Source organism: Drosophila guanche, unplaced genomic scaffold (genome assembly GCF_900245975.1).
Source record: "Drosophila guanche unplaced genomic scaffold, DGUA_6, whole genome shotgun sequence".
Classification (NCBI taxonomy): Eukaryota; Metazoa; Arthropoda; class Insecta; order Diptera; family Drosophilidae; genus Drosophila; species Drosophila guanche.
In genome coordinates, this window is record NW_022995749.1 from 1444690 (window position 1) to 1472573 (window position 27884).

Here is a 27884-nt window from a genome sequence, read left to right on the forward strand (position 1 = left end):
TAAGAGATCAAAATGGCTGTGAATACTGTAAACCTCAAAAAGAATTGCTTTTTAAAAATAATCCAATATAAATTTAAAGTGTAATTTTAAAGGAAATTAATGTTTTATAATATAAGGAGAAGAAAAAAAAAGAAATTATTTCAAATAAAGGCGCGTATTTTAGTGCTCGTTCAATATATCGATATTTTTCTTAGATCGTCAGAGCGTCTGACAGAGAATTTATCTGACCGTTAAATGAAAAATTAAAATACAAATTTGCAAAATATACGGGCATAAGGTATAAATTTCCAATAAAAACGAGGATTGATAATAATCCAAACTGATTCTTCAATCGGATTAAATTATTGCTTCAGTGTTCAAAATCTTTGCAAGCCAGTAATTTCAAATAGAACATAAACATTACAGAATATGATCTAAGCTACGGTATATTTCGGTATATTTTTAAAATTAAATGGTGTATTTAGGTATATTTCGGAGGGTCTGACGGTATTTTGATCGATAGTGCAAGGTCACACTGAGTGAAAGAACAAAAATGGCAATTCCTCTTTCTGCGGTCGTTCGTGGGCATTTTGCGAGAAAACTTTTCGCCGCATTTAAAAACCGCCTCATTGAATTATGCGAACTGCGTGAAACTCCGATAAAAGGTAAAGAATTGGATCTCCGGAGGCTGTTTGACCTGACATAGCTTTAACCTCAAAAAGACACGGACAACCTTAACCAAAAACAGAAAATTAAATATTATTGAGTGTCGGAGTGTGGAAGAATATCGGGCGTGACAGTGATGTAACCGCGACGGGGCCATCTATGGCGACAAATAGTGGTCGGTTTTTTTTATGCCAACGATAAATTGCACTCCACTCAAGTGTTTGTTTATGTTTACGCCGAGCTTGAGGTTATGTGCAACAGTCTGGAAAATAAATAAAACGCCGACTTAACCTCATTTATGTCCAAATTGGATTATAAGTTGGAATATTTCTTACGTGGGCCGCGTATCAAAACGGGCCAGGTCTGCTGGCGCCATGTGTCTGAGCGGGATGACTAGTGTGCGCGTTGGTTGGAAGTCAGTGCTGCGAACTAAGGCCATAAAAAGGCTAGATTATTCCAATGATATACTTTGTTTAAAATTTAATGAAAAATGTGGAAAAGTTCTTCAACCTTATAAGCTTAAAATATTATATTAATCAGTTAGACTTGCGTATTACAAGTTCTAGCCTAGTAAATGCAATTAGCTTGAGTTCGTTTGTTTGTACAAGCCCGATCTAGCTTGGTTGGGACGGGAATAGTCAGCACTGCTGGACACTGTGAGGCGTTGCCGATAGACTGCGCAGACCACAACAAATAAATCCATATACATTAAATTGATAAAAGCTTCGTAATTGTGTCCAAAAAGTAATACATCGGGCATTTGTTTAAGTTTATGTTGCTCGTAGTTATCAAGTTGGGTTGTGTTCGCTTTATTTTTGTCACTCTTAATGGCCATCAACCGTCTGGCAACGCCCGTTTTTTGCTCTCTCCGTCTCCCACGGTCTTCTTCTTGAGCACATGTGCCAGCCAATTGTTGCTCCCTCCCGGAATTTTGTGAAGAAATTTTCGTCTGCTTTTGTTTACGTGCGTGAAAATTAGCAACAAATTGTCTTGCAGGGCAACTGAGTAATGAACCACCAGAACTATGGCGGCATCCAATGGATACAGCAACACCCCACCGCAGCCGACTCTGGGGTGGATATACTGGTGGGAGACGGCGATGATGGTGAGACGCCGGACGGGTATCTCGTGACCGATGGAACGACGGGCGAGGATCTTGACCATATGGCGGCCGAAAATCTCATATTCATGGCCCGCGACGGTCAGCTGAGTGAAATCATAACTGGCGGTAACGCTGTGATAGTCACTGCCGATGGCCACACTGTGGCGTACGCCGAGTCCTTTGACGATGACGCCCAGGTGGTCACTGAGGAGGTCATCACGGACGACTGGGTGCAGCATCAGGGAGCCGAGCGGTGAGTTTAGCAGATTTGCGCCAAATTATCGAAATAAATCAATGAATGTTTTTAGTGTGGAAATCGCCGCGGAGCAAATAGCTGGAAATGGCAGCTCGCAGGAGCTGTTAGACATGGAGCAGGACGAGTACACGGCCCTTCGACCGTACCCCTGTGACTTTTGCAGTCGTCGGTTTAAGAAAAAGTCCAGCCTCAACACCCATATGCTGGCCCACCAGAACGATCGTCCTCATCTCTGCAAGCTGTGCGGGTCACGCTTCTCTCGCCGAGCCGAGCTCATCAGTCATTTCAAGGCTCACGCCGAGGCTCAGGATGCTGCCGATGCCGAGGCAGCGGCGGCCACATCTATTAAATTCGAGCACCGGCCAATGGAGGATCATTACTATGAGCCCGAATGGCCGTTATACCAGCAGGAGCAGGTTTCCGAGCATCAGCAGCAGCTGGTATCCAGCAGCGAAGCTCAACTGATGCACCAGGATAGCTACAACGTTGCTGCAGTTACTGTCGATGCTCCTATGCCGACGCGAGGAAGAATCAGTCGCCTGAAGCCAAAGGAGGAGGCCACACAGTACATTGTGATTTCCGATAAGACGGAAGCGCCCGAGTTGCAGGATTATATGCAAAGCGAGTCCATGCAGACGGTGGTCACAACCTCGACCCCGATCGAACCCCAGCCTAGAGCTGATCTTCCGCAGCCGAACTATCCAGTGCTGGACGACAGCAAGCCGTTCGTGTGTCAGCAATGCGGCTTGGCCTTTGCCAGAGAGAAAGCGCTCTTCTCTCACACAAAGGTAAGCGTAAAGGTTGAGCTACCTACATACCTGAGACGGTTCCCTAGAAACCAGTTTGATCTTCCCTTATTATTGTACCAACCACCAGAACCATCGCGTGGACTCGCCCTTCGAGTGTAACCAGTGCCAGGAGATGTTCTGGGACAATGGCAGTCTACTGGAGCATCAGAAGACGCATCAGTTCGAGGAGAGCAACTCTGAGTACGATCCAGCCTCGGGGGACGACAGTGCCAGCGAATCGGACACGGAACAGCTCTATGGCGACTTTCACTGCCCCGAATGCGGCATTTCATTTCACAGACAGGACCTGCTGCGACGACACACGAAATGCCATTACCCGCAGCCAGAGGCAAGTAACGGAGACCAAATGCCCCATGGGGGAGAGGAAGGAATCAACGATGATGCGATGGCTGGTGATGCCGAAAATGCCAAAGACGATACTCCCCACCGATGTCAGACGTGCGGCAAGTGTTTTCCCAATGCCGTTGCGTTAAATGCCCATGCCGAAATTCACGCCCGTTTCCCGCCCTTTAAGTAAGTACAATCGATGGTAGATAGCCACAAAAATATATTCTATCGTTTTGGTACATATTTTTAGGTGCGTCTTGTGCGGCGTCAGCTTCTTTGAAGAGCAGGCCATTAAGCGGCATCTGCACACGCGTCATCCGCACGAGCTGAAAGCCAACTCGTGTGTGCTGTGTGGAAAGGAGTGCCGGGATCGTAAGGCTCTCATCAAGCATGCCTGGGACCACTCGCGTGAGAAGTGTCACTCGTGCTCCAAGTGCGGTAAGAACTTCCACAATAAGGCGCGTCTGAAGCGGCACATGGCCTCGCATAGGGACAAGTCAGTGGTGTGTGAGGTCTGCCAGGAGGAGTTCCCCGACGGACGGACGCTATCCAATCATCGCCACTCCCACAGCACCACCTCGCCGGGCAAACTCTTCCCGTGTCATGAGTGTGGCAAGACCTTTGGTTCGCGCAGCTCCCAGCAGATTCACGTACGCATCCACACGGGCGAGCGTCCATACGGTTGTCGTTACTGCTGGAAGGCCTTTGCCGACGGCGGCACTTTGCGCAAGCACGAGCGCATCCACACGGGCGAGAAGCCCTACGCCTGCTCCGTATGTCCGCGTGCCTTTAACCAGCGAGTGGTGCTCCGGGAGCACATACGCTCCCATCACTCCGGCATGGATGTAACGCTGGGCACTTACCACTGCGAAGTTTGCTCCGAGGATCTGTCCTCGTCCAATGAGCTCATCCAGCATCTTATCAAGCACAGCGACACGAACACCGCGAAACAGCGTCAGCCAGTCGTAAGTTAACCATGTCCTCAAGGGATCTTCTTTAGACTCTTTTAAAACCGCATATTTTTATTTTTTAGACTGGACCAAGGAAGTACAAGCGCAGGCGCAAGCTGCAGCCCCATGAGATTGCCCACATGCGAGCCACAAAGGAAGATGAGATCTTGCAGGCCGAAGAGTATACCAGTGACCTAGACATCTGCGACTTTGATGTGGAGAACGCGAACCAAATCTTTGAAATGGCCGAATCCACGAAAAAGGATAAGCGCAAAAAGGGCGGCGCAGCCAAGGAACCGAAAGCAGCTGCCAATGGAACGGCCAAGGCTATCGACGATAAGTCGAAAATGCGTTATGATTCCACCAGCAGTCAGTCGGATCGCATGTGGGAGGAAAAGTTCCTGAACGACAGCCAAGTGTCGTTGTTTCAAATTGACTCGTTATCGACTATAAATCAACAACAATCACCGCTGCCAGCCAGCACCGCCAGTTCCTCCAGCGTGCCGAAGACGCGACGCAGTGCCAAGAAGCCGGCAGCCCAAGTGCAGGCCAAGACGGCGACACCAGTGGAGGTAAAACCGAACCCCAGTGCTTCATCGTCCTCTACGACTGTGAGTACGAGCAGCCGCAGCCGAAAGAAGGCGGGAACAAGCAAGGCCGCCACTGGCAAGTCAGCTGCTGCCGGAAGTTCGAGACCGAGAATGATCCACACCGAAAAGGCTAAGGCGCCCAAAGCTGCAGAAAGCTCAGGCACTGCATCCGGATCCAACAAGAAGACGCGTGGCAAGAGCTACATCACCCGGACAGAGACCAGCAATCTCGATCTCCTTTCAAGCAGCGGCAGCTCAAAGTCGAGAGCCACTGCCTCCAATATTGTTGACGACTATGAGATAATTTCCCCAGCCACGCATCCACCCAACCAGATCAGCTCCAGTCCGCTGCACATTAAGCAGGAGCAAGAGCAGCAGCGCGTTCCGATGATGTACGACGACAGTCTGCTCATCGATGCCGCCCTGCTGCGCGAGAAGACATACGAGCGGTTCAATCCCAGTATAGTAAACGATCTGGAGGAGATTCTGCGCTCCCCGCTTAAGAGTGAGCGCAATTCTCGACTGCGTTTCACTAGCGAGTCATCGACAACGCCGCAGTTTCTGCCCAGTGAGGAGCAGAACCTCATCAAGATCGAGCCAACATCTCCCGATCTGCGGGAAATGGTTGAGAGTCAGCAACGCGTCACGGCTACTACTGGCAACACCCCCTCATCCTCGTCGTCGTCGGCCCGAACCTCGCGTCACCTGCGCCAGATCACTGCCAACAGTCCGCGCGTCGGGAGTAAACGTTCCAGCAGCAGTCGGACGGACCCTGCCTCCGGTGTGGCAGCCAAGAAGCACGCCACATCCTCCTCCTCTTCCTCGGTGGCGGCTGGGAGCAAGACAAGGAGCTCTGAACACTCGTACCTCAGCTACGGCGTGGGCGTGGACTCCTACAATGTGAATGTACCTGCCAGCGCCAACACTGCCGATGTGAGCTCTGCATTCTTTTCCATTTCCGAAGTGGTCTCCGCCGCAGACGCAGCCGATGCTGCAGCCAAGGCAGCCGCGGCCAGCAAGCCGGACCGCAAGAAGCGCAGCTTCGAATGCGAGATGTGCTCGGCCATCTTCTACGATCGCGCACAGCTGCTGGACCACGTCCACATCCACATATAGGTCTCCGAACTACTAACCTGCCTCTCCCCAAAATGAGCTTCTCTTTTCGCTTTACTAAACTGTTTTTCCCTGGGACAATCAGCGGGAACACTCGGATGGCTTTTGAAATTATTATTATGACATATTGTGACTTGTAATCCATTTATTTGATCTATATCTTTGACTTGTCCCCACATTTCCCAGAGGGAAGCCCTATGTATTCTTTGAAATCGATGTTCCAAAATAATGTTTTCAATTAATGCTATCTGGACGCAGCCAATGCTGAAGCCGAGGCAGCCGCGGCCAGCAAGCCGGACCGCAAGAAGCGCAGCTTCGAATGCGAGATGTGCTCTGCCTGCCACATTCTACGATTTCACACAGCTGCTGGACCACGTCCACATCCACATATAGGTCTCCTAACTACTAACTACTAACTGGATGGTTACTTCAGATCGTTGTACCATTGAGAAACGACCGACACATCAAAAGATCGTTGACTCGTGCGTTAATTAAACGAAACATTTCTCTTATTTAGAGAGCCCTTAGATCGTAAGACTTTTAAGTTTGTACCTCAGCCTTTGCTTTAAAGAATTGGTATGCTGGAATCAATAAAATAATTGGCTTTTTATTTGCCTAAAGTGTTTGTTGTTCTGTTTTTCGGGAAATCGTTCGATCGCGTAGCTTCTTTCCCAGAAATCGATTCATGTTTTGTAAGGGTTTTGTAATCAAGCAAATCTTAAGTTGCATATTGGTAAGCACGTGCTATAAAATGGGGTATGATTGGTACTAACTCATCAGTTTTCAAATAGTTTGAACGGCATCCAATTCCTCTATTGGTTGGGCCTGATGATCATGAGCTCTGCTGCTTTCCCCACGGATGCTGATGATAATAGGAATTATTCATGGGTTCCCGAGACGGCCATTGAAGTTTTACACGCAGGTCTGGACCATCTGGCAAACAGAGGTAGTCCCAGATACAAGTGAGTTGATTCAGACGGAGAGTTCCCAGTGGAGTTCTATTACCATGTGTATCTTCTCATTTTAGAGTTGTAAATGGTTCGCATGTGCAGAAGGAAATTGTGCTTTTAACTCGCTATACGTACAAGGCAGAATTGGAGATCGAATCGGAGAAGGAGTGCACTGTCCAAATCGAGACAACTCCATGGATCATCCTGAACATCGATAAACGTTGCAACAATGATAGTGTGGATATTCGATAGTCATTTATTTATTTTGCACTCACATAATGGCTTTTTGTTAAAATAATAGAAATATATTGATCTCTCGACCTGATTTACAAGTTGCTAAGCTGAAAAATTCGCTGTTAATATTTAGGTACTAGGATTTTCTCAGCCATTACTGATTACCACAAATGATGTCTAGGTACTTAGGTGATTTTCCTTCAGGCATATGTTTTATGGCTGTTTAGTGTTTATGATGCAGTTACCTAAAACCCTGTTCATTCTGGACTAATGCAAATCCTCGAAGAGTATTGAACTGTTGTGAAGACTTTTCTCAGCTAGATTTTTAGAGACATAATGAGTACTTCCCCTACTATCATTGGCTAATCAGTTCTTGTTTTGTTTACAAGAGAAAACAAACAATAATCTGTTCGATTTACTTCACGAGAAACCTCACTCTCCGTATTGATATTGATAACTGAACATACAAGTATCTATATATGTACATAGAAATACAAGAGAAATCGTCGGGCATCTGCTGTACTCTGGTGTATACAAAAACTGTACTCAGTTACAGAACAACAAGTAAACTCAGAATAAATAAAGTGTGGGAGCAATCAACTACGTAGAAATAATACTATGAGAGATCTCTGATACTTCAGAGCCCACTAGGCGACACTTTACACAACCAATGTTCTGTATTTCTCTATACGCAATATTTTTCATTGTGCCCTCCCACAGGTAATACAAATGTAGCCCTCCCTCGTATAAAATGGGCCACGCTTGCCGACAGAATGATCAGTTTTCTCTCACCCGTCGAGCTGTACACATCGTAACGAAATCTGAAATATGAACGGACTGAAAATGCTTACTCTATTGGGCCTGATGGTCGTGGGTTCTGGTGCCTTGGGTTCAGCCGATGAGGCACCCATTGTTGGCGGCGTCACACAATTGAGCGGAGAGAGGAAAGAGCAGGCCCTTACACTGCTGGATACCACCTTGTCGCAGCTCGCAACTGGAGATGGACCCACCTACAAGTGAGATTAATGGATTTTAATTGAATTCTATAGCTGGAATATCTGTCCACTTTCAGAGCTGTTAATGTGACCTCTGTGTCGAGCCAAGTTGTGGCTGGTACTCTCTATACGTACCAGGTGGAGCTGGACAATGGAACTGATAAGAAGGACTGCACCGTCAAGATCTGGACCCAGCCGTGGCTCAAGGAGAACGGTACCAACATTAAGATCAAGTGCGAGGGCGATGATGGTGAGCTGGATCGCACTTGGTAGGTCAAAAGAGTTTTCCCTCCAGTCTTTGCCTTTACCTGTACCTGAGACTGGATAATTACTAAAAATAAACAAAGGTAATCCAAACCAATTACTTTTTTGTGGTCTCAATAAAGTGGAAGCCACCCATCTTTGACCTGATTCAGGGGCACGTCTATCCAGCTACATATGTATATATATTTGCACATCATCCATAGTTCTACGTGAATTCATTATAGAGTAACCAGTTCGAATTGAAAACCAGTTTGCTTCTGTGTATAATGCGTATATACGTATTCCATGGCAGATCTCTCTCGCTATTTTTGCCGTTTCTTCTCTCAACTCTTGATTATAATAATTTCAAGCTGACGCCCTGCATCATCACAACTACAAGTTACAATATGGTGTTGCTCTCTCCAGAGTGATATCATTTACCAAATTGAACAGACTTTTGTTTGCACTTCAGTCGCAATGATAAAGGCAATTAATTATGTTTGGGTGCATAGATATTGTAACTTATTAATTGTGCTTCATTTTGATAAGAGCAGACATGGGGACCTCGTTAATGATAAGCGATAAATATCTCGCACATATGAATGTACATTCCTCGATATCGGATGTACGCGGACGGGGAAGTACGCCTACGCACAATCATTCGTATTTTGTATATAAATTATGAATTTATTCGCAAAAGAAGTTGAATTTAATTATCCAAAGTTTCCTTATCAAAAATGAATGTCAGAGCCCAAGCACAACCCCTGGTTGATAATGATTTGCCAGAGGTTGCTTGTCGTTAAATAAATATGTACATATGTACATTTCAGTTGATAATATTTGTACATATAGAATGCCCCAAGAGCACAATGAAAGAATGAATCTTCAAGCCATGATTATGAAAGCTGAACTTAAAATAGCAATAATAGGCGATTAGCACTAGAAAATATCCAGGCATTGAGCAAACTTCTCATTCTACGGTTCCTCTCGCTCTATACATATAAACTCATTTGAGTAGTGCATACATTATACATAAGAGTGTGTAAATGTTCTTTGTTCGCCTCGAACGACTCTGCTTTGTTGACACAAAGACACATTTAAATAAAGATTTCTGTCTGCCATCGGTCGGGCTGTTGATGAATCGATTCTCCGCCAGAACTCCTGACCTGGGCAAACAAATCAAAATCAAACAATCAAATAACGCATGCCATGCCAAATTAGCAAAGTAAATTAATTCGAGTATTAAATAAAGTTTTTCAAAAGTGCACATCTCTCTCTCTCTCTCTCTCTCTCTGGTTTCTTTATTTATTAGGTTGATCATCAATATTCCAAATGCTGTTTGACTCTAGAAAATAAAGAATCATTCTAGTTTTGTTCTCTGACGGCTTCAGGTGTCGGCTCTCTGTCTCTATAAAAGCAACCTCTCGTCACTCGGCGAATTCATTGTGGAGCTACTGTCCGAGACATACGAATATGCAAGCCATGAATGTGATCTTTGTGCTGGGCCTTGGCCTGGCTGTTGTCTCCGCCGGCGTAAGTTCGGGAATAGATCTTCCTTCTAAAAAGATTGCATCATTGATTTGTTTTGTCCGTAGCTTGTCGGTGCACCGAGGCCCCTCGACGGCGATGATCTCAAGGAGGCCGAGCAGCAATTGAGCACTGCGCTGTCCAAGCTGGCCACCGGCGATGGACCCAGCTACGAGTGAGTGCTGAACACGTTTATAATGATTACTTTTACAATGTGCTTTGTCCATTTTAGACTGGTTAATCTGATATCGGTGACCTCTCAAGTGGTTGCTGGCACTCTGCGCACCTTTAAGGTGGAACTCTCCGATGGAGCGGACAAGAAGCAGTGCACCGTCAAGATCTGGTCACAGCCATGGCTCGAGGAGAAGGGCACCGGCACCAACATCAAGGTTCAGTGTGAGGGCGACGAAGCCGAGCTGGATCGCACCTGGTAGACAGACCTATTGATCATCCCATAGATATCTGGTTTTATGAGTGTTTTATATTGGAAACTTGTTCTTCCAATAAATTAATGTTCATAGTACGAGTATGAAAAGAAAAAAATAGATATTTAAAGTCTCAGAGACTTTAGTCTCTTAAATGGTTTCCCTGTTTCCATCTGATCCATATAGACATGGTATTATATGCAATCTGGTTAACCGTGGTGGCAGTTTATTCAATCTGTATGCAGGCATTTGAAATTCAAACTTCTAACCTCTCCTGCCGCTCCTCCTTGCCGCCCGCCTTCTGGCTGCTCTCCTCCTCTCGGCCCTCTCGGCCCTCTGGCGACGACGACGACGACGTGCAGCAGCCCTCCTCCTCCTTCTCCGGGCGGCTTTTTGGCTGTTGCCTCTGCTGCTACTGCTGCTGCTACTGCTGGCAACCGTGGTGGCAGCACTGATGTCACTGGGTGTGGCAACGGTTGTTGCAACACCTGCAGGAGCAACAGTTGTGGTCACGCCGGAAGGTGCCACAGTGGTGGTGATACCAGTGGAGGCTGCCGTGGTGGTCGGGACACCAGTCGGTGCGGATGTAGCAGCGCTCTGCCTTGCGAGGCAAACGACCAGGAGGACACAGCCGAGGATAAGTGTTTCTGCTCTCATTGTTGCTATCGGTTCAAGTGATTTGTCTTGTATAATGGTTCCAGGGTATTGTGGCCCCGGCTTTTATAGCCATTTCTATTTTTGGTTATAGTTTTCTATTTCTATAAAATCCATTGACGACGCCATACACCTGTGCTAACAAATCCATGGAAAAATACCACCCCCTTCTAAAAAGATCTATGATTATGTCTCGCCGCAAAATAGCTTGAGCATACGAACGGCGGAATCTTTTCCAATACGCAAGTGAAGCTGGAGAAGCATTTCTGGGTCGAAACCTTCGACGTAGCGACAGAAAGCTGACAGATGCGAGACGAAAAGATCTTCCGGCGGAGATATTTCGGATATGTATGTGTACTGACTGATATGTGTTTTGTTCCCTCGCGATGCATCGACCAATGTCCACTTTTAATTTTATAAATATAAATAAATAGATTTTCCATAGCAAGTACTAGTATTGGGACACTCTGCACTTTCAAACAAGCTAAGTATATTTTTTGAATATCCCTCTGAAAATTTAAATATTGTGAAGCATATCTTTAGGCGCATTTTGCATGTAACATTCATGTAAAAGTCACGTAGAATGGAGTTAGGGTGCTAGCTAATACAAATAATGTATGTGAATTTTTTTCGGAATAAAGTAGAATAAATTTGACTATTTATAAACAGAGGAACACTCCCTCAATTGAGGTTGAAAGAACTTGGATAGATTCAATAATAGATAACAGTGGTCGCTTTAGATGGACTAGAATGAAAGCCAAAGAGTTTGACATTTGTTGTGCCGACCGTATAATTCACAGGTATGTATCTTCCATATGAATCTAAACGTTTGGCTGTACAATTCCTTTAATGTTTGGAAGTTTTATATAACAAACGAAAAGGGACGTGTGAGACGCTTCTTACGCGTCAGAACTTTTATACCCGGCACTCAGGACTACATCGCCAACCACTAGATATCGTTCACATTACAGAACACGTAGTAAAAAGCCTACTAAATAAAATGCATCAAAAAAATTGGATCAGTTAATCGTATTTTCCAATTTATGAGATATTTAAAACAGCAATAAAATTGGTACTTTTTCCCTGCACATTCTGTGCAATAATGACCGCTAGGTTTCACAGCAGTTTTTTCGAAAGTGGCGCCATCTATGAAAATTTCTGGTACGCAACTTTGATGGTCACTCTTTTTCTAATACAGAGCGTTAAAAACCGAGTCTTGGTTTTAACTTTTAAAAATTAGCTTTCTATAAAGTGAGTGAATGTAATTTGAATCATTTTTGAAATACACTGGTTTCAGTGTGAGCATATGCAGTCTGGATGCAAAATTTGGTGGCTCTAGCTCTTATAGTCTCTGAGAACTAGCCGACAAACAAGACGGACAGACGGACATGGCTCTATCGACTCGTCTATTGATGCTGATCAAGAATATATATACTTTATGGGGTCGGAAACGTTTCCTTCTGTGCGTTACATACAACCGTTATGCCCCAGAAATACAATATACCCTATTTACTCTTCGAGTACCGGGTATAAAAATCAACTTGAAAGTGAGCATTCATATATGGATTGGCATCTATTGTCAGATCGTAAGCTCAAAGTACAGCTTTCAGCTGTTAATTTAAAGATTGTGATAATTATTTTTGAACTTTGAAACATTTTATTGCCCTTTGTTAATATCTGAATGTAGTTACATAGATGGAAATGTCTAGCCGACAATCACACGGACATTACCGTTGCGACGCCTATTCCTCACATTGACGCGTCTTTGGTTGCGATTGCGGTTGGTATTGCGGTTGGTATTGCGGTTGGTATTGCGGTTGGTGGTGCGGCGGGTGGTGCCACTCCTATTGACCCGGATGCGACGAACGGCGGTGTACCGTAGATTGCTGACCCTGACGATCTTGCGCCTGCCGCCCGTGCTAGTGGTTGCCGCCGTAGTCGTTGTTGTGGAGGTCGTGTCAGTTGCCAATGTAGTCGCGGCTAAAGTTGTTACCGGAGCCAGAGTGGTTGTGACGACAGGAGTTGCTTCTGCCACGCACTCGGGATCGGTGGGACTGGTGGCACAGTCAATGCATCCAGTCACAGTGGGGTCCGCGGTACAAGTGACTGCCTCACTGCTCCTCGGCAGACAGACGAACAGGACGATGGCCCAAGCGAAGATGTTGGCGTTGACTTTCATGGTGCGGTGGTGATTGTTGGATATGTCGGATTTTACCAGTGTATTCCTTATATAGTCGTTCGATTCTATAGCATCGCATATCAAAAGATTATTGGCAAATTTACGCAGCTGTTTCTAACAAATTTTTGTTTTTTTCTCCAATTATTTGCAAAGAATTCGCCAACGATTGGCAGATACAAAAAAAACACATACCATTATTACGGGAATGTGCGTGTAGTTGAAAAGAGATGTGGAAGATGATATTGAATATGTTAAGAGAGAGAGAGAGAGAGAGAGTTCATGGGTTTTTTGTTTGGTGTCACCTTGACAATATTCCAATATGACTTGCCGATCGTCCAGATGTTCATCAATAAGTCGAAAAAGGCCAAAAGACTGTGAAGGCTGAAGATGTTTCCTATTTGCTCTAGGGTAATTGATGGACCGTGATAAATATTGCATTGTTTAAAGCATCATATCATATTTTGATAACTGTCCTGAAAAACGTTCAATGCGAGGGAGTGCCCAAAGATCCTTAAATAAATAGACAATCTAGACAAAGTCAGTCACTAAGAATCTTAGACAACGTAGTTGTTCAGTTTTTGTGTTCGAGCCAATTGATCGTCAAATCGCCAAATATTATTTCCATAAAGTATAATTCGTACCCCTACGTAAATACTCGTATATGGCAGGGCAAATAACTATCAGATTTTTAAATGGGACTTAAACTGCTTCAGAGTAAAAGGTCTCTTCTGTACTTTTTTTGTTGTATTATTTTTAATATCCGGATTAGTCTCAGATCCAATTTAAAGGATACGAAACTCACATTTAATTCACAGATATTGTATGTACATACATATGTAAAAGAAAAAAATAAAGATGGCTCTTGAGAACCAGGGTTTTATCTTTACTACTACTTTCTACAACACACGAAGCAATGTTGTTTGTTTTAAATATTGTGTGATTTTGATATGAACTTTACTAAATTTAGGGGTAGTCTCTGAAAGAATATGTTGCTCCAAATTCTCCGCTTTTTACTTATTCAGACTTTCTGCAAACATATTGAAAAATATTAATGTAGATCGCGACATATTAATCCTACTGCAATAATTTTGGCTATAGAAGAATAATCCAGACCCAAAATACTAAGGTTCCCTTAGTTCCCTTTCTCCCTTAGATTGCTTAGATTTGTGCCGTCTACATATGGAAATGTATGTATGGAAACATGTAAATTTAATATTAAAACCAAATCAAAGCAGATTGTCAGTTATAGTTATAACTATAGCCTAACTTATTTCATTCCCTGAAACATTTATGAAAAATTAACAATAAAGTTGAAAGCGTATTTCTGCCAACCCATTGCACTATGGGGCATTTGACCACTTTTTGTGGCATTAATTAATAACTTCCAAACGAAACAATATTTTTTGATTTAGTTTTTTGATATGAGTCTATAATATTGAAAGGAAGGTTTGTTGAAAAAATGGGTATGCCACCGCCTTTTCTTCAGGGTAAAATCGAATTTTTATTTTATCATACCCGGTACTCAAAGAGTAAATAGGGTGTATTGTATTTGTGCGAATAACGGTTGTATGTGACGCACAGAAGGAAGCGTTTCCGACCCCATAAAGTATATATATTCTTGATCAGCATCAATAGCCGAGTCGATAGAGCCATGTCTGTCTGTCCGTCTGTCCGTCTTGGTTGTCGGCTCGTTCTCAGAGACTTTAAAAGCTAGAGCCACCAAATTTTGGCTCCAGACTGCTGTATGCTCACACTGAAAGCAGTGTATTTCACAAATGAGCCACGCCCCCTTCCGCCCCCGCAAAACTAAAAACGCCATTCCGTAGGAAATGGCCATATCTATCAGATCACCAAATTGGGATCCGATCGGATCATTAATTTCCAGTGGCTAAACCCACCCTGTCCCGCAGCTTTTGTTGCTCTTTTTACATTCTCTCATTCACACTCTGCTTCTGCTTCACTCGGCCCCTGCCTCTGCCCTCCCCCTGGCGTTGACTCTTCCGACTTTTAACCAAGACTCGGTTTTCAACGCTAGATGGCGCCACTTTCGAAAAATTTGCTGTGAAACCTATCGGTCCAAGAATGTACCAATTTTATTTGCTGTTTTAAATATCTCATAATTGGAAAATATTAACTGATCCAATTTGTTTGATGTATTTTATTTAGTAGGCTTTTTACTACGTGTTCTGTAATGTGAACGATATCTAGTGGTTGGCGATGTCTTCTACATCTAGATGTAGTCCTGAGTGCCGGGTATAAAAGTTGTGACGCGTAAAAAGCGTCTCACACGTCCCTTCTCGTTTTTAAATTGAATCAAACAAAACATTACAAACATTACATTATAGTCGTTCGATTCTAAAAGATTCACGTGTCTATAGATCATTGGCTAATTTGCAAAACGGTTACTAATACTTTTTTTTTGAGAATTGTCAACCAGTGCGATACTTCGAATGTGTTAAAGACATTTTAGTTAATTTGTTTTAAGAGAGAATTTGTGGATACCAAAGCTCTATGGTTGTAGGTTATGCATCAATTTCAGACACACACATATACGAAAATAATGAGTTCAAGCAGAGTGTATCTAGCGTCAGGCATTACATAATAGAATATCTCAACTGGTTGTTCGAAGGAAGGTTTTTACTTTGGAAATTAATAGTTCGTTTCTGCTCTGAAGCGATTGTATCAGTGTTAAATGATAAGGTTAAAACAAACTCTTTGTTAGGTATGCAATATGTCGGTTTATTTGAGGTGTATCCTGGGACAAGGGTATCTAAAATCTAACCTCTCCTGTTGTTCCTCCTGTTGTTCCTCCTGTTGTTCCTCCTGGCTGCGCGCCTCCTCGCTGCCCTCCTCCTCCTCCTTGCCCTCTGGCGACGACGACGACGTGCAGCAGCCCTCCTCCTCCGGGCGGCGGCCCCGCTGTTGGAGCTGCTGCTGCTCTCTGTGGTAGCGGTGTCAACGGTAGCTGCGGTGGTCTCAGAACCTCCGGCAGTGGCAGCAGTTGTGACGCCCCCAGCAGGGACAGTTGTAACCGGAGCCACAGAGGTTGTGAGGACAGGAGTTGCTTCTGCCACGCACTCGGGATCGGTGGGACTGGTGGCACAGTCAATGCATCCAGTCACAGTGGGGTCCGCGGTACAAGTGACTGCCTCACTGCTCCTCAGCAGACAGGCCAACAGGACGATGGCCCAGGCGAAGATGGTTGTCTTGATCCTCATTGTACTAAGTCAACTGTACGATTGATGTCTGTACCACAAGATGGAATACCTTTTATAGTGATTCGAATTCAAACTAGATGGCATATCCAAAGATTATTGTTAAATTTGCTCAGCTGCTCCTACCGAATTGTACTTTTATCGATTATTTTCACAGAGTTCACTAAATATTGGCAGATCAAAACATGTGTACAAGTTTTTAGAAGTACTTTTATTATATAAATATTGTCCAAAGAGAATCGCCTCTATTTCCAAATACATATTAAGAGAGCTTTGCTGGATAAGCTTCTGCGACAAAGCTGGTTTATGGGCCAGATGTTCAACTCAAACAACCTTCTCATGCTGTGAGGGCCGATTATTTGTATTTGGTACTTAAAAAACTAATAACAATACTGCAAAAGCCCTGACAGTCAATGACAATCTGTATAGTAACTAGTTTTCTAGAGAATCAGTTTGGTAGCCAAGAGTTTTAGAAAATTTAACGATTCAGATGCGTTCTAAGCTTCGACTGCTTCAATAAAAAGATAAAGAGATGTTCGAGAAAATACTTATTTTTATTGAAATAACCACGAGAGAGAATAGAGTCATGACTGGAGAATTAGTTCATCAATAACATTGTCCCCCTCGCAATGAATATTAATATCATTATCGTTCACCTCGGAAAATGGCTGGATCTCAATATGGACAGTGCTCTCCTTCGTTTCCGTTCCGACCTCCAATTCCGCTTTGTACGTAAGGATAAGTTCATTAAAATGCCGGATGGTACCCTGCTTCACTTTCACAGCTCTAAAAAAAACAAAATACAATAGTTTTAGAGCTCCTCTACGACTTATCCATATCAATTAACTTACTTTTAGCTAGAACCTGCTCCTGTGGTCAGTTTGGCCAGACTCTCGTCTAAAACTCTAATTGCCGTCCTCCTCGAAGCTCCAGTCAATACCCGAGGAGCCCCGGGGCGATAACTTTCATAGCCAGCATCCCTGGGTAAAGCAGCACAGCTCACGACAATCAGGCACAACAGACAGAAGAAGAGCATGCCGTTGATGATAGATGAGAAGAGCCTAAAGTGTGGGGAAGAGTGATGAAATAGTGCCACTCATCGCCCTTTATATATCACTTACTTCTGTGAGGTGGACTCCCTTATCAAAATATTAATAATGTTAGATTTTTGTGGTTGGGTTAGCAGGAAATTGTGATACTGAATAGGAACAGTTTCAATATAATTATAGATTAACCTATGGCTTATAGATCAACATTCTTATCGGGTGATTTCAGAGAATACGAAAACTGGATCAACCAAATGGTGTATCCAGACTCATGTGATAACAAGTTTATTTTACAGCAGATTTTTTAAATTTGCTTAAACTCTCACGCTGACTGGGTATAGGAGAAGGCTGAAAGACTGGGGTTCCAAAGGTTCTCGCTCGTTTGTTTATGTTTTGTAAAATCGATTGATAAGATTCACAAAAATAAATTGAATTTTTCTAGAGAATCATTTTTTTACTTCAGAGTAAACGTATTATAATTCGTTTGCCGTTCTTGGAATTCCTTCTTTGTTGTAAGCAATAAATAGTATGATTAAAAATGAATAGGATTAACTATTTAAACAAAAGTATATCTGTACATAGATACGATATATCTGAAATCATGTAAGTCTGTAATTTCCATGTAATTTCCCTGGAGCTAGATGCAACCTGAAATAATGACACAAAGTTCTACTTATATTACCTGCTGATCTCATCATGTGAACTTTATAACTATATGAACATATGTAAATATTTCCATGCATATATTATTATTGATAAGAAAATTGTATTGGCTATAAAAAGGGATATAGCCGGGTCTTTTCAATCAGTTTTCTCGCATACCTTGAGCTTTTCCCATCTAAAATGAATGGAATCATATTTTTCAGCCTGGCTTTGTGCTGTGCTGCTTTGGCCTCGCCCGAGTCCGCTGTCTGTGCCCCAAAGACATTGTCCGGTGATGCCAGGCAGGTGGCCATTGAGCTGTTAGACACAATGCTAGCCCAATTTACGAGCTATAAGTGAGATGGAACCAGATACTGGAACGATTCATATAGCTCATACATATGATTTATTTTTCCATATTAAGGTCCATTTCCGTGGGATTAGTGTCTGGGGATCTCTTTACCTAAAATGATGTGGAACTGGAAACTGGAACGGAAAAGAAGACCTGCAGAGGAGAATAAGACGAACGTCAAGATCAATTGGCTACTCGGGGATGGCAATGATGAGGTGGATCGCACTTTGTAGATCAAGTTAAAGTTAACCAAAATTGTTTTAAATAAAAAATATTTGATTTGTGGCTTATAAAGACCAAGACTTGATCTGAACGAAATATGACAGATGCATTGCTTTTATAGTCGTATCATCCTGTATCTTTCACTAAAGCTTCCCAAAAGTTATTTGGGCTCTTTTTCTTTGACACTATACACAATGAGTGCAAGTTCATGTTTTATTTGGCCAGACCCAGTTGACCGTGATTATCGTTAGAGTTGAATATACTCTTGATTTTGGAATGATTCAGCGTAGCACGCAAAGTTGTGAAGAACTGGAAGTATCCCCATCTGTGTCATCGGATGCGATGCAAATGGGAAAAGAAATATCTTTCTCTCTTTTCGGACTGTTTTTGTACGCAATGTGGAACTTTATTGAATGCTCACCAATAAAAAAAAGCGTAAAAAAGATCATTGGTTTTGTCGCCTGCGTTTCCTCCATATAGCGGCCCTTTTTCTAGCGGCTCTCCTTCTAATGGCCCTCCATTTGGCCGCTGCCTTTTTTTTTTTGGCTGCATTGCTGCTGGTGTTGCTACTGGACGCTGCGGAGGAGTCAATACTGCTACTGGAGCTGCTACTGGATGCTGATGAGGCTTCCGTTGTAGACGATGGACTCAGAATGGCGGCGGATGTGGTGCTGTTGGAACTTATTTCGGTTGAAGAGGTGGAACTGGAACTTGTCCCAGTTGAACATGTAGAGCTGGAAGAAGTTCCGGTAGCAGCTGTTACCAGGCTGGTTATGCCACAAATAGCCAAAAGGTTCCAACTGCACACCGTTATTGCTTTTAGGTTGGCCATCTCATCTGAACTATAATTCCCACTGCCAGAGGCAACGCTTCTATAGCCCCGAACATGCTGTTTTCACTAGATCTTAATAATTAGGCACAGCATTTTGGCAGCTTGTGTTTTGTTTTCAATCATATCAATATAATCGAATAAATATGAATGCAATTTTATTGCGTTATTATTTGCAATGAAATTTGTGTAGACCGAATGCAAATAAATTGAGTCTTTATGGGCTGCGTTTATTTCTAGAGTTGTATATACTCGTCGCACTCGTGCGAGTATCGTTTGCAGCTTGAAGCGAGTTACAGAAACCCATTTGAATGGTGTACGAATATTGAAAGGGAATTTACAGCTTTGCGTGAGAGTTTTTTTTTTTTTGCCATGCCATGAACATATTTGTTTAGTATTCGAATTGCTTTTTGAATAATTATCATGACGTCACATATTACTCTGAAGCGGAGCGAGAACAATGGACCGACCTAATGAATAATATGGGGGGAGCTTCATATTTTTAAAGCTTTGGCTGCTTCGACCTGCTGACCAGCCGCGTTTAGTCGTTGCTGATCAGCGAACGGATTAGCCATGGAATTGTGGAGATGCCTGGTGCTCTGCCTGGGGATTACATTGATGTCTGATCTGGTGGTAAGTAGATTACATTTTATAATCAGATTAATTAAAAAGACTTTCCTTTTATTTATACATATGACAGATGTCACTATGTGTTCCGCCAATGGACCACTGCATTGAAGATGTGAGTACAGTGCACCACAACTATTATTTGTCACTTAAATTCACTTTAATTACTTCACAGATGGAGCTGGCTGATGCCAAAGAACGCTTCGATTATGTCCTTGCAAAATATGAGGAGCTGGAAATGAAAATTCCCGGCGAGCCAGTTGGGTGAGACACCAATTTGCACGCTTTTCGCACTCCGATTCGCTAATTGCGGCTTTTCCCCTGCGTTCAGGTTGCACGGCAAAGTGGTTACGCGCGGAGAAATCGAGGAGCATCACATTGTGTTCCGGTATATGGACAATACTCCACATGACATCATCCAGACCTGTGCGTTTGTGGTCACCAATGCGCCCGGTCAGTGCGAGACCATTGGGACGTTCTGTTCGGCATTTCTGCCCCGCCTGCCGCGTCCGCTGCTGGCGCGCAAGTCTCTGAATGTCTGCGAGGATGGCGTACATATAGTGGAGCACGAACCGGAACCGGAAGAGGAGGCCGATCCCGAGGAGGAGGATGACCAGCAGAACGATGAAGGGAAGACTGAGGCAGCCACATCTACAGAGGCCACCAAAGTGAATGAGTTTTTGTGATTTCCACAATCGACAATTTCTACTATGCTCTCCCACACTATCGTTTTCCAAGCATCCAAAAAGTATTCTACAATTACTCCTATTCAGTCCTAACATTTCTCTTTGGCTGTTCATTATCATGGCTTTGCAAAGTTTCAGTTAGAGCTCCGCTCCGTACCGACAGCAGCAACCACTATGCGGCTTTATAGTTCGACATCCGAACCAGGCTCCTTAGATGGCGCCTGCGCCTTAACGGAGCACTGTACTGTGGTGTCAGAACTGTCGGGAAATATGTGTCTAATTTGTATCTTTAATTAAAAGAAAACTGTTTCAAAGTGTGCATGTTATTCAAACGATATTGATTTTCATTATGAAACTAATATTGTGAACAAAAACCATGACAAAGTATTCCTTAAGCCATTTCTCCACTCACCATCAACTAGAATCATATCAATTTGAAAGCACTCTAAGCCGCTCTGAAATGCGGGAGAGGAGCCATGGAAAAGCGTTCTCCAGCAGAAGAAAGAGAGAGAAAGCAGAAAGCTTGCACCAAATAACAGTAAACAAAGCCGCATGTCAGCTGCTGCTGCTGCTGCTACTTTCGCTGCTGCTAACTAAGCGCCAACCAAGGCAGCAGCGTTTTAGTTGTTGTTGGGCGCCAAAGCGAACTGGAGCAGCGAAAAAGAAGCGCTGAAAGCAGCAGCAGCAGTAGCAGCCGCCAAAGCGCGTTCAAAGCTCCACAATACGCTGCAGACATACAGACAGATAGCGACAGAGAGACAGAGAGAGAGAGAGAGAGAGAGAGAGAGATAAAGAGAGAAAGAAAGGTAGAGTGAGAGCGCGCCTGCTAGCTTTTTGGCGACAGTGTCCCGCACAGAATTATTCTCTCAGTGCTAAAGTTGTCGTCGCGCTGTGCAAAGCTCGAAGCTCGTGGGTTGTGTTGCGTCGGAAATCGGGCCAGTCACACAGCGCCCGCTCACCGCCCACCGCACACCGCCCTCGTCCAGTGCCACGCCACGCCACGCCACGCAACGCCTTCGCCTACCGCCTGACAAGACGGTGCTTGCGTGAGTGCGTGCGCGTGTTGCCGCCTGTTGTAAAACCCAAAGGAATCCAAAGAAACACAGCCAGTGAAAAAAGTGAATCAAACTGATTTTGCATAATACTCATACTCAAAACCAATCAAAATACAAATCGAATCGAACTGAGAAATCCATCCCAAAATCTGAGCCGCCTAATCAATGTGAGAATCAAATCGTATCAAATGCAAATGGAAAAACTAAATATTCCAACTGGCGCGTAAATAAAATTACGAGTTTAGTATATTCTAGGTACATAATATTATATTAACGTAGTTGTTGTGTTGTCAAGTGCAGTGCAAAGTAATTTGCCTCCGTTGTCGCAACTAATTCGAGTTCCTGCCTCCACCAATCGCCGGCCCCCCCGGAACTGACAGTCAGTGCCCTCCTGGCACCGCCGGCTGTAGCGCCAGCCAGCGCGTGTTATCAGCCCATCAGAGCAACAACGAAACGCGACAAAAACACAGAACTCGGAAAAACAACAAGAGAAGAAGCAAAGTCAAAGTGAATGTGAATGTGAATGCATTGGAACTCAGCGTAAAAGCTCAATGTGAGTGCAAGTGTGAGTGCGAGGTGAGTATTTTAGGGGGCATAAGCGTGAGTGTGTCTGAGTGTTGTGCCTCTGGGCTCTCAGCTGAGTGCTGGGTAAACAATTCAACCAAAAACCAAACACAAATACCCATGCACAGACAACACACAACAAAGAACACAACACACACACACACAGATTCTCACACAGACACACAAATTAGTATCTCGAATGTAAAGCAAAGCGCGGACCGGACCCACATCCCCACCCCCCAAATGTGCGAATTATAAAATATTTTACCCTTGAATGTCATACGAATACGAATACGAGTGTTATTCGCGGGTAGGGAGGGTGAAGTGTAGCGATAGCAGTATTAGCATTCGCGGGGGCAGCGGGGAACCTCACTTTTTAGCAACTTTTTGTTGTTGTTGCCTACCTCTGGGGAACACACACAATACAATATAGCAACAGCATCCCATCCCCATCGACGAAAAGTATAAAATATCCCCTAAACTTTTCTGTGACGTGCAATAGCTAACCCAAATTACTTGGAGTGCTGCCGCCTGCTTTCACGCATTTTCCCGCTTTTCACGTGCGCAATTTTCCTTGGATTGCCCTTTTTCTTGGAGTCCCGCCAGACGGCCTGCCAAAGTGTCTGTGAAATCCATTAGGTTTCTGTTTTTCTTTCTCCTGTTTTTTCAGCATTGACTTTGTCAACGGTTCATTCGCATCCAGGGGAGAATGGAGCCCACCTACATCCCGCCTACACTTAACCCAAACGACCACTGTCAGAGCAAGTATTTTACTTCATTTTAATGGCATCACTTCTGCCACTCACTCGTAGATCCCATCCCATCTCATCGCACATCGTCTTTCCCTTTGAGGATTTTACAAAAAATGTTGTCAAATTTATTGACTTATTTGTGTTATTGTTGCTCTCTCGCCATTGTATTATCTGGCTTTATCTTTCTGTTGTTTTGTTGGGTATTCTTATACTCATACACAAGCGAATGAGATTGTGCTGCTGTGTTTGAGGATTGAAAAAAGTAATTCGGCAAAGTGGTTTGAGTAGACCCTAAAGGGCGAAAATTCAAGTTTAGACAAGATTTGATAACTCCAATTAGGTTAATTATCGAGTTTGTATAATGATATGGGATCAGTGCTCTTTGCATAACTTGTGAGATTTCAAATTTTAAGTCTGCTTCGAATATTATGAACTTAATTTACAACTCGATTGATTGTAGTATGAGTATAAAAACATTTTCTATGGATTAAAGACAATCAAGATGGTTGACTGAAATATCTCTTGATTCATAGCCAAATTGAAATTGCCATTATTTAATGCTTTCATGCAACTACTTCATCGGTAAGTCGAGGGAGACTCAACCTGCTTTCTGTCATTTTATATACTCAATTTTCTCATCCTCTACTGCAGCCCTATTCGTTAACCGAAAAACTGTATTAGCTAAGTGAACAAGGATTTGAATAGTAGAAGGAGCCAGACCCTTCTGTCTCCTAAAAGCTTTTAAAGTGCGCTCCACCGTACCTGTCTGTAGCCGCACACCCAACCCACCAGTTCGGATCTCGTGGGAATCCTCTCGTTTGTATTTTTTATGTAATGCGGGGAATGTTAAGGTCGTACGGATTTATATGGTATATGGAGTCCCGATTTCAGTGAGGCCGCCGCTTATAAATAGTCCTCGCCGCGACCGATTACCCCTCCGCCATGCGGCATGCACTTCCGGCAATGCGGCCGTTTTGTTTTCTCTCTTGCTTCACACTGTTTTCGTGGCACGTGCCCCTGCCTCTCTGGCTTTACCCTCGTCCGTGCGGCGTCTGCCACTGACTGACGTTCATTGGCTTTTGTGCCAAGATATGCGAGTACGAGTATGTATGTGTATTTGCTTTTGTTATTGTTCCTTCATTCTCGGCGTAGGCCCTACGTCCGGCGGTGTCCTCCATCCTACAGTGTCCCCCATCATTGGCCATAAAATGGTGTCTCTGCGCACATTTCGCTGTTCGCTGGCTGTCCGTGTCTTCTTCCCCGGCTTAACCTTGTCCCAATGCTTTGTCCCTCCCTCATTCTCATTCTCATTCTCATTGTCTTAACGAAATCCCCACAACCTTTGGCCCATTTTTACAAGTTTATTTTGTTCCACAAATTCTTGGGCATTCTTTGAATTTCATTTTGTTGTTTGTTAGCATTTCCCACTCCACATGTCCTGCCGCCTGTCCTGCGTGTCCTGCCTTCCGTCTTTGTTCAGTCATTCCGCATGTCCTGGTTTTCCGTCTTTGTCCAACTTCATTTAATCAGCAATTCATTTATTTAAACGCCCCGTTGTCGTGGCCCTGGAGACCATTCCATTTGTGCTTATTGATTCAGTAAGAGATGCAAATATATGAGAGGTTAAGATGGAAATTAAATAATAGATTAAACTGACACTAATTCGATCTGATGCGTTCATAAATATAGCCCCACTTTTCTGCAATAATTTCACGCCAGCTTAATTCGTTTTTAAATTAGTTTTAGTTAATTTTTGGAGATTTCTGTCTGACACCAATTTATTTCCTTTTCTCATTTGCAGACGATACAAAAATCAAATCGAAGGCAAAAACAGAATTAGTAAGTTAAATAACATATAATGGTGACATGTCCAGAAAACAACCTGTACGCCATGTACGTACGTATCTGTCGAGTTTCAGATACACGGGACAACAACCAACAAGATATTGGAAGAAAGTGCCGAGTAGAAGCACGGGGAAAAGTTCAGCGGTTGCCGTTTTGTGCGGCGCTTATCCGTCTGAGCCACTTTGAGTCGCGATTTGGCAAAAGTTTTGGCCACGTTTACTTGGCTTTCCTCTCCCTCTGAGACTCACCATCGTCTCACCTTCCTTCGTGTGGCTTTGGGCGGAAACAACAAACGAAAAAAGGAGGAAAAGGAAAAGGAAAGATAAAGGGCATAAAACGTGGTCCGATTCGTTTTGGCTTTCGGTTTTGGTCTGGCTTTCGTCCTAAATTTGTTTTCTGCTCGACTCCCATGGCGAAAATTATTGTCTGAGGTTGTGTCGCTTTCCCTTCAAACGCTTCAATTTTCCTCTGCCACATATCCTCTTATTTCCCCTGGTTTATCTGCCTTCTCTGCTATGCCATTTCCCTATATCTCCATATTTTTCTCACTGCTCACATGCGAGTATCCTGTTACCACTTTTCCTAATTTTTCGTTCTTTTTTATGTTTCTATTCTATTCCATTGTATTCTATTGTGTTTTCCTTTTCCTCAACATTTTCTCATGCTATTTTTTAGAGCGAACAATTTTATTTTGGGTTTTGTTTTGTGACTCCTTTTGTGGCAGCTCTGAGGTTCTGACCGAAAACCGAATTATTTACCGATTCGAAATTCAATTAAAGGCTTTGCTTTGCCCTCAATGTGTATTGATTATATAATAATACACCAAAATACCTACCACAGGCTGGTACTGCCTTGTGCCTCGTGCGATGCCACGTAAATAATTGTATTTGCAGGGCGGGAACACACTCGAACACACTGCTGGCCCCTTACGTTACGAGCCGACGGCAATTAGCAATAAATTTAATAACTCAAATTACGCATACGCCACGAGTAACACTCGAAAGGGGAGGCCATACTCGCATAAATGGGTCCGAGCTCCCCATACCTAATAGCTCAGGGAATTGTCCGATTACGATTCAGAAATTACTAGTTATATTGATATTTAATTAACATTCATAAGGATTTCATGTGACAACTAAATTGTTCCCTAATAGCATATCTTTGGGTGCTGGGTACTTGTACAAATTATATATGTCCCAATGACAAATGAGAAAGTTTTTCCATAACATTTTACATTACAAATAAAGGATTATTTTACCCCAGAATAATCAAATAAACAATGTATTTCAAAGTCATTAAAGAATATCAATGTGAAAGGGTTTAGAAAAGCAAATACAATTGTAAGCTGGCATAGAAATGTAAAAATGTATACATATTTATTAGCCCTACAAGTCATCAAAATAACAAAGAGAAGTGACTTTCAATTTTGACTCTCTTAAGTCTTTTACGAGCTAAAATCGTTCCCCGATGAATCATTGCAGATCTCAGTGGTTCTTCAACCCATTCCCCTGCAAATCTGGTAGTTCCCCCAGTAAATTCCATGGGATAGCGGGAGATCAGGTTTTCAGTTATCTGAAAAATCGTTGGGAGCGGCAAAAACGCTGACTTTTGAACGCCGCCATATACATAGCTGTTTCCCGCCCACACACGAGTCTTGGTTGAGTCCTCTTTGGGCGGATGAATGGTCTCCGTTAACTCTTCGAGCGGAATGGGCATAATTAAATTATTCCACTACTTCTGCTGCTGCTGGTGATGGTGGTGGTGGTGGAACAAGAGTCGCGCCCATTCAGTTAATTTGCGACAAGTCGAAAAGGTGGCAGTGTCGACATTTTACTTTCGAGCCAACTTTCAAGTATTATGTTGCCCTTTAAGCCGCTGCCCAGCTGCGTCCTGCGTTGTGCGCTGAACTTTTCGCTGGAAAAGGATTAATTAGGATTAAAAGCGTGTCGAGTGGTTGAATAAAGCCCAAAACGGTTAACCAGCAACTACAAAGAGGCCCAAAGATGAAAACGTCAACGGATAGCAATAAAAAGGGAGTAAATTTCGAATGGTTAAAAATTAAATAAAAGTGCCTCTGACTCCTGTGGCTTAATCGAGCGGCATAAATAAGTCAACCAGTTGGCCAAGTTCTGCTTGCCGGCTGCTCCCTGCTCTCTGGTGATGGGAATTTCTCTCGTTTTATGCATTGCTCATTTAATTAACATAATTCGATGCGATACTCGTTTAATTTTGTAGATTAACTTATTTAAATGAATTCAATATAAACAACAATTTGTTAAAATACTTATTCTGTTCTCCTGTTCTGTTCTGCTGCCGGTTGATCTTGCCCCCGAGCCACATTTAATTGCATAACAATTTCTGAATTGACTTCACTCGACTCACTCGATTGACTCGTTCCAGCACAGTCACAGTCACAGTCCAAGTCCCACCTTAAGCCCCATAGCTCGACAAATTTGAATTAAAAATAACTACGTTTGCGGATGCTTTTCAATAAAATCAGTTTTGATATTTTGTCAAAGGTTTTAGCGAGTGTTGATCCCTTCTACATCGTTGCTAGTGATTTATGCCAATCAATAAATCAGTTTCATATCCGCAGCTTAGTCTCTAAGGGAAATATATATGGGTCCTACCGAGTGCGCTTTAAATTGAATTTTCCACATTGCCGTAGCTGAAATTTCACCCCCAAACTATGCCTCACTAATCTAATGAAATCATTTCCATTTCCATTTTGCTGACATTTAAGTTTTTAAGGCTCTTAAGTGGGGCAAACGGCACCAGCAATGCCAACGACAACGACAACCCTTTTAGTCGGACCCTTGTGGATGGATTCTGCCACTGGAAAGTGTCGGTGATATTAGTTAATGTTATATTGCGGTCGTCCTCCATGCGGAATAGTTATTATGTAAATGGCCTATTCATTCCAGCTCCCCTGGCTGCGAAATCTCTCTTTAAGGGGTAGAGCGGCGGGTGTATTTGTTGTGCAGGAAATGAAAACAATTTTCTGTTTTAAATCTGCTTTGCAAGACCCACACATATTTTTAAGTAATTAA

General features: G+C 43.4%; 7 protein-coding genes across 9 annotated transcripts in view; 6 read left to right on the top strand and 1 right to left on the bottom strand.

Moving 5' to 3' along the window:
* Window positions 1-514: 514 nt before the first annotated feature.
* LOC117584906 lies at window positions 515-6417 on the top strand. 3 transcript variants are annotated; one of them, XM_034274049.1, is made up of 7 exons: window positions 515-644; window positions 1642-2000; window positions 2056-2791; window positions 2880-3325; window positions 3390-4104; window positions 4173-5732; window positions 6119-6417. In XM_034274049.1, the coding sequence occupies exons 2-7, from the start codon at window positions 1654-1656 to the stop codon at window positions 6206-6208; spliced, it is 3894 nt and encodes a 1297-aa protein (XP_034129940.1). In that variant the 5' UTR covers window positions 515-644; window positions 1642-1653; the 3' UTR covers window positions 6209-6417. The 3 variants fall into 3 exon arrangements, with proteins under 3 accessions (XP_034129940.1, XP_034129939.1, XP_034129941.1); XM_034274048.1 differs by having other exon boundaries at window positions 4173-5681; window positions 6068-6417; XM_034274050.1 differs by lacking the exon at window positions 6119-6417 and having other exon boundaries at window positions 4173-5965.
* Window positions 6418-6624: 207 nt separating this feature from the next.
* On the top strand, window positions 6625-6994 carry LOC117585364 (cystatin-like protein). The gene is made up of 2 exons (XM_034274811.1): window positions 6625-6754; window positions 6820-6994. The coding sequence occupies exons 1-2, from the start codon at window positions 6627-6629 to the stop codon at window positions 6992-6994; spliced, it is 303 nt and encodes a 100-aa protein (XP_034130702.1). The 5' UTR covers window positions 6625-6626.
* Window positions 6995-7750: 756 nt separating this feature from the next.
* LOC117584907 (cystatin-like protein) lies at window positions 7751-8302 on the top strand. Its single transcript, XM_034274051.1, has 2 exons — window positions 7751-7992; window positions 8049-8302. Exons 1-2 carry the CDS (start codon window positions 7805-7807, stop codon window positions 8242-8244), a joined length of 384 nt encoding a protein of 127 aa, XP_034129942.1. The 5' UTR covers window positions 7751-7804; the 3' UTR covers window positions 8245-8302.
* Window positions 8303-9589: 1287 nt separating this feature from the next.
* On the top strand, window positions 9590-10264 carry LOC117584909 (cystatin-like protein). The gene is made up of 3 exons (XM_034274052.1): window positions 9590-9747; window positions 9810-9916; window positions 9974-10264. The coding sequence occupies exons 1-3, from the start codon at window positions 9688-9690 to the stop codon at window positions 10173-10175; spliced, it is 369 nt and encodes a 122-aa protein (XP_034129943.1). The 5' UTR covers window positions 9590-9687; the 3' UTR covers window positions 10176-10264.
* Window positions 10265-10360: 96 nt separating this feature from the next.
* On the bottom strand, window positions 10361-13077 carry LOC117585365 (flocculation protein FLO11-like). Its single transcript, XM_034274812.1, has 2 exons — window positions 12529-13077; window positions 10361-10883 (listed from the first exon to the last, which is right to left on the bottom strand). The coding sequence occupies exons 1-2, from the start codon at window positions 12997-12999 to the stop codon at window positions 10431-10433; spliced, it is 924 nt and encodes a 307-aa protein (XP_034130703.1). The 5' UTR covers window positions 13000-13077; the 3' UTR covers window positions 10361-10430.
* A 6780-nt stretch (window positions 13078-19857) lies between these two features.
* Window positions 19858-20932, top strand: LOC117585062. The gene is made up of 4 exons (XM_034274323.1): window positions 19858-19938; window positions 20006-20047; window positions 20108-20196; window positions 20264-20932. The coding sequence occupies exons 1-4, from the start codon at window positions 19879-19881 to the stop codon at window positions 20616-20618; spliced, it is 546 nt and encodes a 181-aa protein (XP_034130214.1). The 5' UTR covers window positions 19858-19878; the 3' UTR covers window positions 20619-20932.
* A 484-nt stretch (window positions 20933-21416) lies between these two features.
* The window catches only part of LOC117585111 (cGMP-specific 3',5'-cyclic phosphodiesterase), a 40421-nt gene continuing 33953 nt past the window's right edge, over window positions 21417-27884 (top strand). Inside the window, exons 1-2 of the mRNA XM_034274392.1 lie at window positions 21417-22249; window positions 24791-24828. The gene's annotated coding sequence lies outside the window, so the exon portion shown is untranslated. The remainder of the gene's footprint in view (window positions 22250-24790; window positions 24829-27884) is intronic.